This window comes from Triturus cristatus, chromosome 1_2 (genome assembly GCF_964204655.1).
Source record: "Triturus cristatus chromosome 1_2, aTriCri1.1, whole genome shotgun sequence".
In the NCBI taxonomy this organism is placed as follows: domain Eukaryota; kingdom Metazoa; phylum Chordata; class Amphibia; order Caudata; family Salamandridae; genus Triturus; species Triturus cristatus.
The window spans coordinates 283,480,452-283,498,198 of NC_140580.1; the positions used below are offsets into that span (position 1 = coordinate 283,480,452).

A 17,747-nucleotide genomic window follows, 5' to 3' on the forward strand; every position below is an offset into this window, starting at 1 on the left:
ATGAATGAAATCTGCCTCCTGTACCCGGCACCTTTTGCATCTAGCAGTCTCCCAGGCCATACCATTGTAGCTGTAGGGGAGTGTAATATAACTGTTGTACATTTTTTAAATTAATTATGCGTAAATTGCAATTAGCCGTCAGTCATCGGGTCACAGAGCTGCTGAATCCCCAGTCTTCATGGCTGAGTGTGCTCTCCAGTGCTGTTTCCCACCGCTCCGTGCATTACTAGAAGTAGGTGCAGTGTCTGCTTGCATCACGTTGTACAGTCTGGTGACCAATTTAACCTGCGATGGGCTTGCCAATAAAGTTTGGAGCTAGCTCTGCGGGGTGCCTGTCATTAAAGGCCTTATGTGCTTCACTGCCTCACGTAGCCTGTAATATGTAAATATTGACATTGGTGGACAGGGATACGGTCACGTATCGCCGCCATCAAAACAAAGGTAACCGTCCGGGTAGGCATCACCCATTGTACATATAACCATACCCGCCAGTGTTTCCAACGCCGGTTTGTCTTGCGTCACCGAAATGTTAGGATGATGTGCCAAAGGGAGGGCCGGGGCATATACACCATGCCTGTGCCATGCAGCCCGCAGTGTACATGTCCTTAAGCGGGTAGTTTGTATATGCCTTAGAAAGTAACGCCACTAGGTGATCTGGAGCCATGTCATCTGCCTCCACTGCTACGTGCGGAAGAAAAGGCGGTGGAAAGAACCAATAGTGTGCAAATTGAGCCTGGGTGCACAAATAATACATGTACAAATCCGGCGCTGCCAGCCCCCCCTGCGAGTACGGCCTTGTGAGAGTGTTCCAGCTACACCTGGATTTCCTGCCTGCCCAGACCAAATATATTAGTATTGAGCGCAGCCTATCAAAAAATACCCTCTGTAATTTGAAAGGAACATTAGTGAAGAGATACAGGAATCTGGGGAGAATACCCATTTTTATTACTGCTATTCTATCAGCCAGGGACAGAGGCAGACCAATCCATCTGTTCACCTGTTCCTCTGTGGAGTACAGTGCTCTTCCAAAGTTTTCTTTCAACATTATCTCGGGGTCACGATGCACCCACACCCTCAGATATTTTACAGGTTCCACCGACCATTCGAGCAGGTACTCCAGTGGAAATTGCATTGTACTGGTAGTTAGAGGAAAAACAGCTGACTTTCCCCAGTTAATTCTGAGCCCCAATAAACGTTCATATTTGATGTACTCCCGAATTAACATGTGCAGATTCTCATCTGGGTTTCGTATATATAAAACCATGTCATCCGCATACATGGAAATTATAAGTGGGCGCTGACTGAACTGTAGTGCTGCGCTCGTATATCTCTGTCGCACTAAGCCAGCCAGCGGCTCCATCACAAAAGCAAATAAAATGGGGGAAACCGGGCACCCCTGTCTGGTCTCTTTATATATTTTAAAGGTTTAGAATGACAGTAATTTATTCGCACTCACGCCACCAGAGCTGTGTAAAGGATCTCTAATCATTGTATGAATGGGAATGGCAGTCCCATCCTCCTTAACGTATCAAACATATACCCCCATTTTACCCACTATGTCACCTTAGACACGAACCAACTATATGCAAATCAACTGCTAAGTACAGCCTCTTCAAGGGGCAGGGCCTGGGGAAATTGCCCCACCTGTCCCTGCCCCCCCTCCCGCTCTTGTGGTATTTATAAAACTGCTCCTCCTACCCCAAACCTGCCTCTCTTTAAGGGCTTCAACACAGATTCAAAACTGTCATCGTTTGCGTGCGCAGGAGTTCAGCAAAGTGAGGAAGAATCTCATAGACCTGGGAACATCCCAACTTGCGAAAGAAGGACAGTGATGTGCTATGTTTGTATTTGTCCCTCCCAAATGAAGAAAAGTGAGCAGGTATCAGGTAGCCAGGATTATGCTGGAGGGATAAATTGCATCATTGCTCAGAAAACATTACGCAAAACAATACACTATTAGTCAGAAGGATTTGGCTAATATGTTTTCAAGAACATACAATAATTGTGAAATAGCTCACACTGTCTACTTACCTGCTCTTCCTTCACATCTTCACTGTCAACATCACTGGCACGATCACTGTCTATTGAGCCTTCTGTTATAAATAAAGCAGATGCATTGTTTTTATACAAAATGAACGAGTTAAACATGAATATATAACCTCTCTGTTAAAGGCGGCACATTTAGTGTAAAGAAGCAACCACATTTGGATATTAGTGATCAGAAAAGTTATTTAGTTTTTGCAGCGCGCTTTCTGGTGGATACTCTTCGCATGTTCCGCACCTTAGAATATTCCCCATGTCAGTCTGGATGTGGAGATTTTTGAAGCAGTGCTTGCACACACTGCTAGGTGGAGTCATTCAGCTCTGAGTTGGCTCCAAACCGGCCTGGCAAATGACATGAAATGGCACATATATTTGCCACGCCCGCACACTAATGTTAATTCCTTGTGTGTTTTTTTCAGAGCCCTCAGATGCAGAGTGCGAACAATTGTTGGATACAGTGTGCCAATGAATCTATGGTTAGTTAGAATATCCACCAGAAAGAAGTTTACTGAAGGTAATTTGTTCTTCTGATGGATACTTCTAAATGTAGATTCCTCACCTTAGAACAGATACCAAAGCAGTACCCCCCGCAAAGGTGATTTGTGTAATGTACCCAGACCAAAAAGCGTTGCAGAACCAAACAAGTGAAGTGCCCTTCCCACCCTACCTGGCTGTCAAGGCAGTAGTGTTTTATAAACATATAAACCAATGCCCACATTGCAATAACAGGCACCCTTCACAGCAACGAAGTTGTAGCAGCCATGGCTCAAATAGAATAGGCTCTCAGACCTTGGTTTTTGGCTAGTGCAGAGCAGAGCTTACTGCAGATGACTATGCATCTCGACAAAGTCCTGTTCTGCACACTTTCCCTTTCTATACTTAAAAAAGCTCGCAGAGTTGATTGCCCACTTGATCCTTGGTACAACATATGTAAACATATGTAAAACGTTATAGTGTCTTTGGGGTCCCTCCTTCTATTTCGAGAGGTGAGGGGGAACAAAGAACACTTGCAGAGTGATGGATTGCCCATCATAGAAGCAGGTAACCACTTTAGGTAAGAAGGTCATCCGATTAATCAGTGTCAATTTGTCAGAGAAAACAGTGTTGTAGGACAGTTGCACTGAGTGTCTATAGTTCACTCAAGCAACAAGCTGATGTAATGGCAGTGAGGAAGACAGTCTTCAAAGTTAGAAAAGATAAGGTCCCACAGTGACATTACAAAGAGCTTGGGAGGAAAAGTTTCAAACCTTTAATAAATCTCATCATAACAGGTAATTTGAACAAGGACAGCTGGTCCAGCAAACATAGAATGGTCAAAAGGATTGACAAATAACCATTTACACTGCCCACTGCAAGGCCTTGCTAGATGAAAGACAAAAAAAATAAAAGTACATCCAACAACTTTGCCAGTAATTGGTCCATAATTAGTCTGTATTTCATGCACCGCAACAAGTCATACATTTGTCCAAGCACCTGGCATAAGTGGATTTTGTGGAAGGGCACTTAGTAGTGCAGATGACCTCAGTCAGCAAACTGTACACAGTCAGTTACCATCACACAAACTCCACACATGGAGGTGTGAGTTGTCCCGATTCAGGTGTAGGACCCTAATTTGTTGCTGAGACAAAAAGTCCTCCCAAAGTAATAAAAAAAAAAATTATGCCATATAAATTTAAAGTGCCGAAATCTGTGCAAATATGCAGGGAAGCAAGAAATTGACCAAATAGCAGCACGGGGCTTAAAGTTTAAGCCCCTCCTTGTGCAAAAAAATGGCAGATGAGCAGCAATAGTACAAGTAGCAGCATGGGTTTGAATCTGTGCAAATATGCAGGAAGGCAGAAAGGCAAGAAGTAGACCAAGTAGCGGCACGTTCTGTATAAATAATACAAATAGCAGCATGGGCTTGAAGGATTTAAACCAACCTAGTGCAAAATAGGCAGATGTATTTATATAATCCTATCATCTTGACATAATCCATATGAACAGGATCGACGAGTGCAAGAAAAAAAAAACCCTAGTTCCTTTGAACTCTCTTTTTCCCCCCTTGCTACACCCCCCTTCACCACCCTTTTTGCCCCCCCTCCCTCCCCCCATGAGTGGACGGAAACCCCAGTGTCCCACTTCCGTCCTTCTCTGTTGAATCTTCTTTTTGGATGCCATCTCATTGCATCCTTGTGTGCTTCCTGTTTTCCATCAAATGACCGTCCTTTGGTGGTTATAACTTCAGCAAAAGCCAGAGCCAGCAAATCATTTAATTAACCCCCAAGGCTGTCGAGAAATATTTGGGCTTCGTGTACAACCGAGAATATGAAGAATTTTCCTTTAGCCATGACTTTGAGTTTCGATTGCTGCACTATCATGGCTTGAGCTCCCTTACTCTTAAAGGAGTCGATTAGTTTTACAAAGTCCCTGCGTCTGCGAGCAGACTCTGCCGACATATCTCCAAAAATTCGAAAATTGTTCACCCCCTCCACGTTGAAAATTCTTTTAGAAAATGCAGTATTTAGAATTTTTTCTTTTACCCTACAGTCTGAAAAATTAAGCAGAATTGTACGGGGGTACTTCAAGTTAGTAGGTTTGTAAGCAGGGACTCTGTGAGCCCTTGTGATAGTCAAGTCGCCTTGCATCTCAGGGATAGCTTTTTTCAATAAAGAGTCTGTCCACTTCACTACGTCCTTATCTTCAAGGCCCTCCGGGATGCCTACGAGTCGTAGATTAGACCTCCTATTATAATTCTCCAGATCCTGGAGTTTTTCCTCTAAGTGAGATTTTTCTCTAATCACCTCCGCAAGATTTCTCTGAGTTGTAGTTAGTGTCCTCTAGAGAAGAAATCCGGACTTCGGCTTCAGAGACCCTCAAAGGAATGCTGCCGAGGCACTCCTCCATCTTTGTAAGCCTACTGTGTAAAAGTGAAATTTCCTGAGCCTGAGAGGTCTTAAAGTCTCTTAGTTCCTGGAGGATAGTAACTAGGATAACTTCCATCTTGCCTGCTTTTGTAGCGCCTGAAAGAGCAAGCGAGCCATCATCTTGGGAGATCGGAGAGACTTCTAGGCTTAGGGCTTGGCTTGGAGCTATCGTGGTTTGCTTGTTGCTTGAGCCCGAGCTGCGGCTTGTAGCTGATGGTGGCGGAGGATGGAGGGGAGGGGAGGTGTTGGAAGAGCTCACAGTTGGAACCGTTGGAAAGGTAGGTAATAGTGGTGCGTCATCTACTAGCCTTATCGAAATCTTCTGCGTAGTAGGGCTACTCACTTGACCTTCAGTGATTAAAACTTCAGGTCCTAGAGTAGGACTTGGACTCCCCTGCTTTGACCCCCCGTGTATAGGGGTACTAGAAGACTGTCCCTGCTGGAGGAGGGGTTTTGAGAAAAGAGGGTATTGTTTCGGGGTAGAACGACTCTCTTGGCAGACAGGGGAGGGCATACTTGCAACCTTGACCATTTCGCCAGCTTTCTCCATACCATTACCCCTCTTGTCCATTCTTACCCCCTTGACTTTCGCATCAGCCTCTTCTTTGTCGCCTACAGCGAGCAAGCTCAGTTCTGCAGATAGCTCAGATAGAATCGAGCACTCAGCCTCTACCTCTACCTCTTCATCTTCTTCACCCTCCTCTTGATCATTTTCCTCGTTATCGTCATTCTCAACCTGTTCCCTTAGTACATTATACTTATTTTTTCTGTATAAGTCTGTTGACTCCAGCGCCTTCTGTTTTAGGGCTTCTTTTTGTTGATTTTTCCTTTTATTTTTTCTCTCTCCCTTTGTTGTTGATGGAGATCTGATCGGGGTTAAGGGTTTAACCTCCTTTCCCAGCTCTAACTTGGGCTGTTTGCCCCTCACTCTTGACGCCATCTAGAACTGAGACTATCAACCACGCTGTTTTAGATGCCCGGGATATTCTCTGATAGATCTCACTTTTTTAGGTCACTGCTGAAAGAGAGAGTGAGGGAATGGATAGGAGCGACAACGTAGAATATGGGGAGGGAGAGTCAGCTTCGTAGTCTTACAGAGTAATCACATCACATCGGGATAAGAGTGAATGCACCGATAGGGAATCGCGGGAAAATGCAGTAGGACAAAGCGAGCGCGGGCTAGGTAAATCCCAGCGCGCCTTACCTCGCAAGAAAACCAGCAGGCCAGCGTCCAGTGACCAATGGCTTCAATATCGAGTTATTCACCATAGTATGTGCCGGCAAGCGGGGCAGGCACTGAAAAGGGGCAGCAGCCTTGCTGACCTCTTCACCCCTTGCGAGCTCCAACCAGCTCAGACCAACTCCACAGCGCGCCGATGTAAGGGCGCAGGGGTATGCACTTTCCTCCCGAGACGACCAGCTACCAGCAAGCAGTCCCCCCGGCCCCCTCCAGCTCACCTCCTGCACTTCGATAGTTCAATTCGCTCCACATGCGAGGGGGCTCCAGCGCATTACTGCCTGACTCCGCTTGACTGTGAAAACAGAAGTCAGGCGGGGCACGGGAGAGCAGATTTAAAGCGACTTGTCCCGCAGCGTTTTCAGCGCCCGGACCCCACTGACTCCAGAGGTAATGGAGTCTCTCCTTTCCGATGACCCCCGCTGGGTTCCTGCCCGCACAGCCTCCGGGACTCGAGACGGCGTTTGCGTCGACATCGGCATCAGCATCCAGCAGCGGCGAGGGAGGAGCAGTAGCAGCAGCGCTCCGCTCATTGGGGCGTGGCTACGAAGGAAGGAACAGGAAGCATAGCGGCGGCGTGTGTGGGTCCACGTCAGCCGTTCATCCCGTCAGCACCACCGTCAGTGCTACCCATTCTTCCCACCGTCAGTGCACGCTCTCTTGGTCCCATCCTGGCCACCAGAATGACTTGGGCCCAGTTGATTCTGATTGTAATAAAACCGGTCATTTTGCAGTAGTCCCTCCACTTTTTGCCCCCATTTAAACTAAGATGCTGGTTTTCGGCTCTGGCAGGTCACTGGAGCCCGATAACCACTGCCAGTGCCCTTTCCCTAAAGCTTATGTGTGAATTGGCAATCCCAACTGACAGAAACTTTACCCCCTTATAAGTCGCTAGTATATGGTACCAGGGGTACCCAGGGCATAGGTGGTAAAGGGGTCCCCAGGGCTGCAGCACGGTTTTGTGCCACCTTGGGTGACCCAAGCAAACTACTGACAGCAGGCCTGTGCAAACTGTTCGGACTCGACTGTGCCCTCACCATGTGGGGCACAGTCAAATGCACTGCTTTTAATATATGTCAGTCACCCCTAGAGAAGGCCTCCTGTGCCCAGGAGGCACTGTGCAGTATATTAAGAGTGTAGACATGAAAGTGCAAGCTTATATGTCTCTATAGCGTCCTTACCATTAAAGTACACTATAAGTGATAGGTGGCCAGTAGGATAATATGGAACTTGGTCCCGGGCTGCTAGCTCTACTAAGATACCACCTAAATATGCTGAGTTTGGTGGAAAACAATGTGCCTTCTTTCCCCTGACACAAATCTGGTGTCAAGGGAAGGCTGACCGGCACCCAGGTAGCACCTTAGAGGTTGTCCACTAAGTTGCCCCAGCTTCACTGTGCTTTGGCTGACCAGCCCATGCTTTCCCACGCCTGTTGCCACCAAGACAGGATTCTCACCTTATGCCTGGCAGTGTGATCACTCCCAGGAGTCAGGAACAAAGGCCTGAGCAGGAAGGTGATCCCAACTCCTCCCCCCCTCAGGCAGGCTAGTGAAGCGACACATCAGAGCGGTGAGCTTCAAAGTCTGCACCGCCTCAGATATGCATCTGGGCTGGCCCCCTGAGGCGGACACAGCCCTCACCTTGCCCCAGGCGGGCTTGTGCCCGGACAAGGTGTGAGATTAGGTATGTAGGAGGTGTACACCGCCAGGAAGGTTGGCGACACCTCCAGGGTGAGCAGCTTGATCTGTACACCCAAAATATATTTTTTTCAACTTTAGGAGGGCAGAAATAGTGGGTTTGGAGTAGAAAAGGTGGCCCACACCCCCAAATGTGGCCACCTCAGGGGCGGATTAGCAGCAGGGACTAGATGTGGGTGTACTTTGGGTGCTAACTCGGATCACCCCTTGCTCTGAGCCTAACACCAGGAGCTTTGCTCCCACAGCCTTGTGGCCCGCTCTTGAGCACTCACCAACCGGAGGCCCCCTATCGGATAACATTGGACCTCAGTACTCTGCCCTCAGCCGCCCTAGTGCCGCTGAGGGCCCTTTGAGGGTGCATCCTTGACCCTGGGGGAACCCTGGTTCTAACCCCAGAATACCACCTCTCAAAACCTTGTACTTATCTGCAAACCATTAACTTCATTTTTCTCCATAGGAATACATTGACTAGTGTGGAGTTGGTTTTGTATGAAACATTGAAACAGCCTCTGCTGATAGCTGGGGCACAATAGAGTAGGCTGTCTGACAACCAGCAGTGCTTTTGAAATCTCATAGCACAAGCTTGGGCTGATGCCAGTTGTATGTCTGACATAGGAATCAGTGCCAGATCATCCTCTGGCATCAGAGTGGCCAGAGCCATTGTGTAATGTTGAGCTGGAGTAAAAGTCGGTAAAGGCGACAGACGGCGCCCAGGGTGGACCCGCTAGCGATAACCTGACTGAAAGACACTGTTGTTCACTGGGGCCTGAAGGCACGGCAGAGGGAAGTGGCAGCATACTTGATATTTGCCAGATGGCCTCTTTTAAAGCTTTGATCTGCTACAGGGTTGACAACAGTCTGAGGAGCCCAGTGTGTGTTGGGACCAGCTGAGGAATCGGCTCAGTAACATGTGGCCTTGACAGAATATGAGTTACATCTTGACACTCTTGTACCTTCTCTTTTCCTTGAAGTCGGAGTGATGGGATGGGGTTGAGTCCAGCTTTGTTTTTTTATGTTTGCAGTTGGACTTGGGACTTACTAGAAGACTTAGAGTGGGAAGCGGAACTGTGGCAGAAGCGACACTGGGACTAATTCCGGGCATATGACTTGGTGCATAAGTGGAATCTACGCGAGGACCGCAACTTCTTCTTGTGCTCAGTGACATATTGCTTCACCTCCGGGTCTCAAATAGTCTTTGGGTGCATTAGGGTGCACTTATCACACAACACAGTTGTGTCCTGAGCCCAGGCACAAAAGACACATCTCTTGCAGATTTGTGACCGAAAATCCGACATCTGCTTTCAGCAGTTGCAGCATGGCTTAATTCCTGTGATTTTCGATGGGGACATTGTCCCCCAGCACACTGAAAAATCTGAAAGTCACCAGAAAATCCAACAAATTGAGGAGAAAAGCTCCAGATCTGACTCAGAAGGTTAGGAATGGAACTGAAGTCACCGCTCTACTCCATGGCCACCTTACCTGACGAATGGAAACACGATTAAGTAAAAAAAAGAAACACACCAACTCCAGCAAACTCAAGATCTTTTGACCCATTTCTCCGCACCCCTTACCCGCCAAGGTCCTTGAAAAAGCCATCAACCGCCAACTCACGAAACACCTGGAGAACAACATCCTTCTGTACATCTCCCAATCTGAATTCCGCACCAACCACAGCACCGAAACTGCCCTCATCGCTGCCACGGATGACATTAGAGCCCTCCTCGACCGTGGCGAAATGGTGGCCATGATCCTCCTCGACCTCTCAGCAGCTTTTGACACTGTATCCCACCACACCTTTATCAAAAGACTCCACCACATCGGAACTCAAGGAGACGCCCTCAGATGGATCCCCTCCCTCACAGGAAGAACCCAGAGAATCTGCCTTCCTCCCTACAACTCCGAACACAAAACCATTATCTGTGGCACCCCTAAAGGTTCCTCCCTCAGCTCCACCCTGTTCAACACCTACATGACCCCCCCCAGCCGTCAGTCGGAATCCCACAGACTAAACATCGTATCCTACACCAATGACACACAGTTCATACTCTCGCTATCAGAAGAGCCCTCCACTACGAGGCTCAACTTCTACATGTGCAGGACAAGCATCACCCACTGGATGACAAGTGCTTGAAAATCAACACAGAAAAAATGAAAGTGCTGATCTTCGGGAACAACACCTTCCTGTAGAATGATTCCTGGAGGCATTCCGAAATGGATTCCTCACCCACGCCAACAAACCATGCCCTCAACCTTGGCATCATCCTGGAGAGCAAGCCTACCCTGAAAAACCAGATCAATGTAGTCTCCTCCGCCTGCTTCCTCACCCTGCGCATGCTCTGTAAGATCGTCTAATGGGTTGGGATCTCTCGGTTGGGTGACTTGTGGCGGGGGAGCCGTATGTGTTCCTTTCAGGAGCTTCAGGGTCGATTTTCGTTGCATCTTTCGCAATTTTATAAATACCTCCAGCTGCGCCATGCGGTCCAGACTCACGTCCCTCTGGAGTCACGGATTCCCGACCACAGCCCGCCTGAGGCTCAGGCGATGCTGGGGTGTCTTGGGAAGGGAGGCATCTCCCGTATCGATCGCTCTCTGGTTAATAACACCCCGGTGGACTGGGATGGACTGAGGCAGCGCTGGGAGACTTGGGTAGGTCCATTGGATGAAGCTGACTGGAGGGACGCCCTTATGGCCCCCAGGACGATCACCACATCGGCTAGATTGCGGCTCATCCAGCTTTATTACCTGCATGCCGCCTACCTGACCCCGGCGCGCCTCTATCGTGCAGGCCTTTCCCCGGATGCTTCATGCGCCCGCTGTGGGGTAGACCCGGCGGACTTCTTCCATATGGTCTGGAATTGCCCGCGCTTGGAGAGCTACTGGGGTGAGATTGAACTTGAATTAACAGAGGTCCTGGGGTGGGAGGTCCCCCATGACCCCAAAATGGCTTTGCTGGGGATAACAGATGGTTTGGATGGCTCCCGCAATCAATGAAAAATATTTCCTAACTACTGCTCTGGTAGTGGCTAAAAGGGATATTGCAGCTTCCTGGAAGCAGATCGATCCACCCAAATGTGCTAAATGGAGAGGGGGCGTGGACTGGTGTGCTGCACAAAAACAGATGTTGTATGCTGCAAGGGGATGCCCCAAAACGTTTCGCAGGGTGTGGGGGAAATGGTTAGGGGGCTTATTCTAGGGGGGAGAGAACGGGTAGGGGGAATGGGAGGCCAAGGGGGGGATGGGGGTTTTGCTATTGATTGTCATTGATCCCATGATATGTCATTTTGATGCCAGTTCAATTGGACTGTTGTATGTGATATTTGAGTTTATTGTCCTTTCACAAGAAAATAAAAATTTGATTATCAAAAAAAAAGATCGTCCAATGGGTCATGGTCAACAGATGAACTGTCACCCAAGCCTGAGCCTCCAGTCACTGGACTACGGCAATGCACTCTACTCAGGAATCACCTTGCATCTCCAGTGAAGATTAAAGACCATACAGAATTCAGCTGCTAAACTCATCCCCAACCTTCCCAAGTGGACTCACACCACCCCCCACCTCAGGAAGCTCCACTGGCTCCCCATCCATTCAGAAGAGATGCCACTTCAAGATACTGATCTACACTGACAAAGCGCTGAACAATGAAGGACCAGCATACATCAAGCACCGCCTGAACTTCCATTAACCCTTCAGACACCTGCGTTCCGCCTCCCTTCACCTCGCTCACACCCCTCACATATGCCGAAGCCACAGCAGAGGTTCCTCCTTCTCCCACCTGGTGGCTCGGTCCTGGAATGACCTCCCTCTTCACCTCTGGACCTCATATTCACTGCTGTAATTCAGGAAAGGACTCAAGACCTGGCTGTTCGACTGAGCCTCCGTAGCAAGGCCCTCAGCGCCTGGATACCGTCATGGGTGATTAGCTGCGCTATGCATGTCCTGTTTGATGTTTTATTGATTGCTCAGTCACTTTCAGGGCGGGCTGGAGCCAACGCAGAGCCACACAAATGCCATTTAGAGGGACACAATACAGCTAGTTCGAAAAATCTCCAGACCTAGTCTGGCACCTTGAGAATATTTTAAGGTGAGAAATCTGCAGCTAGAAGTATCCATCGCCAGGGTACAGTTGCAGCAAGTCCCTTTTTGTAAACAATCAGAATGGCAAGGAACGCCTAAAATTATTGATTACAGATATTGAAAACTGGATTCCCTATACTTCTTGGATGTACAATTCCACTCTTAAAGTATCTAACCACTCCAAAAGAGTCAAATTTTACAACAATACTACAAACGATCAGACATTGCTCATGCATAGGAATGTTCATACTGCAGCACCCAATCAGAATGCCGAATATGTGCCACAAGCCAACATCACAGACTACATGTTTTACAGTTCAAGGTCAAAGATCATCTATGTTCGTCTTGTAGTTGCATTCATATGCCTATTCACACCCTTCACAAAAAGCCAAAGCACTTGCTATAAGATCGAGTCTAGTCCCTAAGGCTATGATGGGGGTGCAGGTCTACAAACACATAAAACTAGACAGACTGGGGAAGGAAATGTACCAAGTCACAAATAGCCTAATGCCCAATCCTTACAAGTCACAATCAGCCCTTGGTGAGCAAGAAAAAACAGCACCCGGGAAATTTCAGCATTTGTTTTCCACCCCAGGCATGTACTCGTTACAGGCAGACAAGCTCAATAGAGTGAACCCAGGACCGACAACCCAGAAGTATGCACTTGAAGAGAGACCACCAGTAAATAAGCTGAAGAGTTTAGCCATGAGTACAAGAGAAGAAGCAACTTATTGGAACATTCACAGGTGTAAACTTGATTACAGGCATCAATGATAAATGACCTGAAGAATTAACCCATGAGCAGCAGGTGAGTAACCCAGAGGAAAACACTGATTCAAGAAGAAAGCCTTGGCAACATTTCTGAAATGTCCATCCGAGAGAGAAGGTGTGCTATGAAGATGCTGGTTATACTTGTGAATGATCATAGTAATAACAACACTAATAATAACAAAAAAACAAAAACATTTTTTAAAGGGTTTCATTGCACCCTTTTGCTCTTTTGCAAGACCACTGACTCATTGTCAGTGAAATTGCTCTCCCTCCCTCGCAGCTCCACCATTAAGTGAGGCCTTCCCCCAAGCCCCTGCACTCTCGAGTGTTGGTGTTCGAAGCCCTCCTTCACCCGCAGGTTTCACCTGCGTCTCATCCCTAGTGGTCCAGTAGACCTCTGTCTCCATTCTCTTGCTCTGCTTTTCCTCTCCTTTTTCACTCGTTTTTTTCCCCTCATTTCAAGCTCCCCCCTTCACTCTCCTTCTGTGTCCTTCCTCCGTTTTTCACTCGTTTTTTACCCTCATCTCAATCTCCCTCTTTCACTCTCCTGTGTACTCTGTGTCTTTCCTGCACTTTTTCTGTCTTTTTCCCCTCATTTCAAGCTCCCCCTTCACTCTCCTTCTGTGTCTTTCCTCCACTCTTTCTTTTTCCCTGCCGCTGCTGCCCCCGCAACCCCCCCCCCAGCACGACCAGCCCAATCCTGCTCCCCTCCCCGCTCCCGCCTCCCAGCTGTCAAGCCCTCTCCGACCCCTACTTAATGGTGGCCGCGCCGCCGGGGCGCCAAAGGCAAGCTCGTCTGCGCCCATCCGCGACCAGCGTCAGGAACCCTGGATCTCTGCACTGACAACGCTACGACCCAGCGGCACTCCACACTCTCAACCCAGGCCGCAACAACAACTGCAAGCTAGCATCACCAGCCGACACCCTCGGACCCTTCAGCTGTCACCGCTGCCGGCACACCTGCAGCACCGCCAAGACCACTGACCCAGCGCAATCCGCCCACAAGATCACCACCAAACTGCAATGCATTCTCCTCAACATCCGGTCCCTCCACAAACACGCCACTGAAATCTGGGACCTCCTCGACAGCAGTACCCCGGATGTAGCATTCTTTACCAAAACCTGGACCAACACCACCTTGGGACCGGACATCGCCATTGCCATTCCCCAAGGATACAAGATCTCCAGGAAGGACCGCTCCACCCGCCTGGGAGGAGGAATCGCCATCGTCCACAAATCCACCCTCTGCCTGAGCACACTCCCCGACGAGCCCACAGACCTGATGGAACACTTTCACTTCAAGATACTGGCCAGCCCTACCTCCACCCTCTGAGGACCCCTCATCTACCGATCCCCTGGACCCCGCGGACTTTTCGCCAACTCCATTACGGACATCCTCTCCCCGCATGCCATCGCGTCCACCAACTACACCCTACTGGGAGACCTCAACTTCCACCTCGACAACCAACTGGACCCCAGCACGACATCTCTCTTGGACAACCTCCACAACATTGGACTCCGCCAGATCGTGACCGAACCCACGCGCTCAGCAGGACACACCCTCGACCCCCTCTTCACAACAGGAAACTCCATCACCTTCAGCAACACCACCGAACTCCCATGGACTGACCATCGATGCGTCCACTTCACCTTCAGAACACCCATCATCCCCAGACACCAGCACCTGCTCCCACGAAGGAACTGGACCAGAATCACCGACGACCAGCTAACCTCATCACTCAGCAACTCCACCCCAACCATTGCGGAAAACGACAACACCAACACCGCAGCCTGAACCATGCACAGATGGATCTCCGGCAGCGCCAACACCATAGACCCCCTCAAGAAAAACAACAACATCCACGCCAAGAAAGCTAGATGGTTCACCACCGAACTTCGAGAGTCCAGACGCACTTGCCACCGCCTCAAAAAGGCCTGGAGGAACACCAAATCCACAGAAGCCCACAACAACTTCAGAGCCGCCACCAACGCCCACCAGCAACTCATCAGAAAAACGAGGAAAAAAGCAATTGAAGACAGAATCTCCACTCATGCACACAACAGCAAAGAACTCTTCAACATCATCAAGGAGTTCGCCCATCGGACCAGCGAGTCCACCAACATCCCTCCCTCACAAGACCTCTGCGACAAACTCAGCACCTTTTGCCACCACAAAATCAAGAGCATCTACGACATCTTCGACGAAGACAACCAACACACTGAACCCTTACCAACCACCCCCGACACCCTGAAGCCAGCGATTGACAACTGTACAGCCCTCACCAATGAAGACAATGAAGTCAATCCACTCCGGGGCCCCCACGGACCCCTGCCCCTACCACATTTTTAACAGAGCCGCACCCATGCTCTGACACACCATCAACCGCTCCCTGGCAACCGCCTCGTTCCCTGACTGGAAACACGCTGAGATCAACCCCCTCCTGAAGAAACCCCTGGCGGACTCCACCGACATCAAAAACTACAGATCCATCTCCCTGCTCCCGTTCCCAGCGAAAGTCATCAAGAAAGCCATCAACAGCCAACTCGCCACATTCATCGAAGAACACAACATCCTCATCTCCTCCCAATCCGGCTTCAGAAAAAACCACAGTACGGAAACCGCCCTCCTCGCAACAACAGACGACATCCGTACCTTACTGAACAAAGGAGAAACAGCAGCCCTCATCCTCCTCGATCTCTCAGCGGCGTTCAACACAGTCTTTCACCGCACCCTAATACGCAGACTCCACGACGCAGGGATACAAGACAAGGCCCTCGACTGGATCCGCTCCTTCCTCTCCGGCAAAACGCAGCAGGTCAGACTCCCCCCTTTCCTTTCGGACCCTACACCTACCACCTGCGGAGTCCCCCAGGGGTCCTCCCTCAGCCCTACGCTCTTCTACGTCTGCATGGCTCCGCTCGCCCCCATCGTCAGAACCTACGGACTCAACATTGTGTCATACGCAGACAACACCCCACTCATCCTCTCCCTATCCAACGAACCCAACACCGCCAGACAACTTTCGAGAAGGCATGGAAGCCGTCGTCAAATGGATGAAAAACAGCTGCTTACAACTAAACACCAACAAAACGGAAGTACTCATCATGGGCCCAAACCCAGACGCCTGGAACGACACCAGGTGGCCCCTCCGCCCTCGCAAGCCCGCTCACCCCCACGGACCACGCACGCAACCTGGGATTCATCCTGGACTCAGAGCTTGAAATAGACCGCCAGATCAACTCCGTCTCGTCCTCCTGCTTCCACACCCCCCACCTCCTACGTAAGACCTTCAAATGGATCCCCCTCGAACACAGAAAGACAGTCACTCACGCCCTGGTCACCAGCAGGCTCGACTAGGCAAAGCACTCTATGCCGGAATAAACAAAAACCTCACCCGCAAGCTACAGAACATCCAAAACGCCGCCGCAAGACTGGTCCTCAACCTGGCAAGACACTGCCACATCTTCCAGCACCTGCGCACACTCCACTAGCTCCCCATCGAAGCTAGAGTCACCTTCAAGATGCTAACCCACGCTCACAAGGCCCTCCTCGACACCGGACTAGCATACCTGAATAGCGGACTCAAATTTCAAGCACCCCAAAGGACACTATGATCAGCCCAGCTCTCCTATGCCGTGGTACCCCGCACCAGAAAGACCAGATCGGGAGGCCGCTCCTTCTCCTTCTGCACGGCCAGAGCCTGGAACGACCTTCTGCTCCACTTCATAAAGAGAACATCGCTCCCCATCTTCACAAGAAACCTCAAAACCTGGCTCTTCGACAGACCCCCTCCTTGATAGACTGGAACCTGCGAACCCCCCCCCCCCCCCACACCCCCCAGCGCCTTGAGACCCTTTCGGGTGAGTAGTCGCGCTTAACAAACACCTGATTTGATTTGATTTGAAGCATTGCAAGTAATAGATGTTACAATCATCAAATGTAATAGTACTCAATTTACTGGGATCGACATTAGAGGACGTTTCAGTTGGCCTTGTAGCAATTCAACTAGTGGCCTGCAAATCACAGCGGACATCAGTAGCAAGCCTTTAACCAAATGTGCCGCCTTTCTGGCTTATATGCAGTAGCAGTGCTCAAAACTAATGTAGAAGTAAATGGGTTAAACAAATCACCTTCACTTGAGAACTCTCCAAGACCAACATCTTCTTGTTCCAGAAACAGCTGAGAACCGATAATGTAGGGTAAAGGTCTATCAATATAAAGATCCTGAAAGAAAAAAATGAAAATGATATTCATTAAATCTCATCCTTCCAGCTAAGTTCAAGCACAATGCTAGCATAAAAAGGAAAGAAAGCACCTAGTAGGGCGTCCATGAAGGAATCCATTACTTCAGCTGTTAAAGGGTTCCTTACCACACCCCAAGGTTTTATTTCTTCTTTAACTATCATTTTACTTAAAAAAAATTTTTTTACAGGGCTTCAAAACCTTGGAACTTTGACTTCTAGTATGGGCTAGGTCACAGGGAAAAAGTCGTTTGGTGCAGGACAAATCACTATTCTGAAATCTGTAAATATGGGTACTATAAAAACGTGAAAGGGAAATGTACAGTGTGATATGCAGTGCTGTCCCAATTCCATGCTCATCCACACTTGGTAACCCAACCTGGCTTTTGTAATCAAGTCTCGACTAAATCCCTAACACAGTACTCCCTTGTGTTTAAAATGCTCCTGGTATAATTAGAAAAGTTCTCATTTAAGCTCTCCAATGACCCCTGCAGACAGAGCAGAACTGTCATATGCATCATGTTCTGTATGGCTTCAGCCCCTATTATGAACATGGGTTACAAAACCTTTCTATTCAGCTTAGAGTCAGTCAGAACAGTGAAAAATGACCTTTGTTTTTCACAACCCTGACATAAGAAGAGCTGGAAAATCAGGCTAGAAAGGCTGTGCTCTGGTAGATGTGGATTCGCCATCTCCCCAAGGTCACCAGACACTCGAGGGAAGCAGTGGAATAGGGGCAGACAGATTGCCATCTCTCCCACCACACTCAGGTTTTC

General features: G+C 49.0%; 1 protein-coding gene across 2 annotated transcripts in view; it reads right to left on the reverse strand.

The window, feature by feature from the left end:
* Positions 1–17,747, reverse strand: part of WASHC2C (WASH complex subunit 2C) — a 664,131-nt gene that overhangs the window by 528,882 nt on the left and 117,502 nt on the right. For both annotated transcript variants that reach the window (XM_085603767.1, XM_085603764.1), the window contains exons 5-6: positions 16,861–16,954; positions 2,032–2,093 (exon numbers count right to left, since the gene is read on the reverse strand). In XM_085603767.1, the coding sequence (XP_085459893.1) occupies positions 2,032–2,093; positions 16,861–16,954 (156 nt within the window). The remainder of the gene's footprint in view (positions 1–2,031; positions 2,094–16,860; positions 16,955–17,747) is intronic.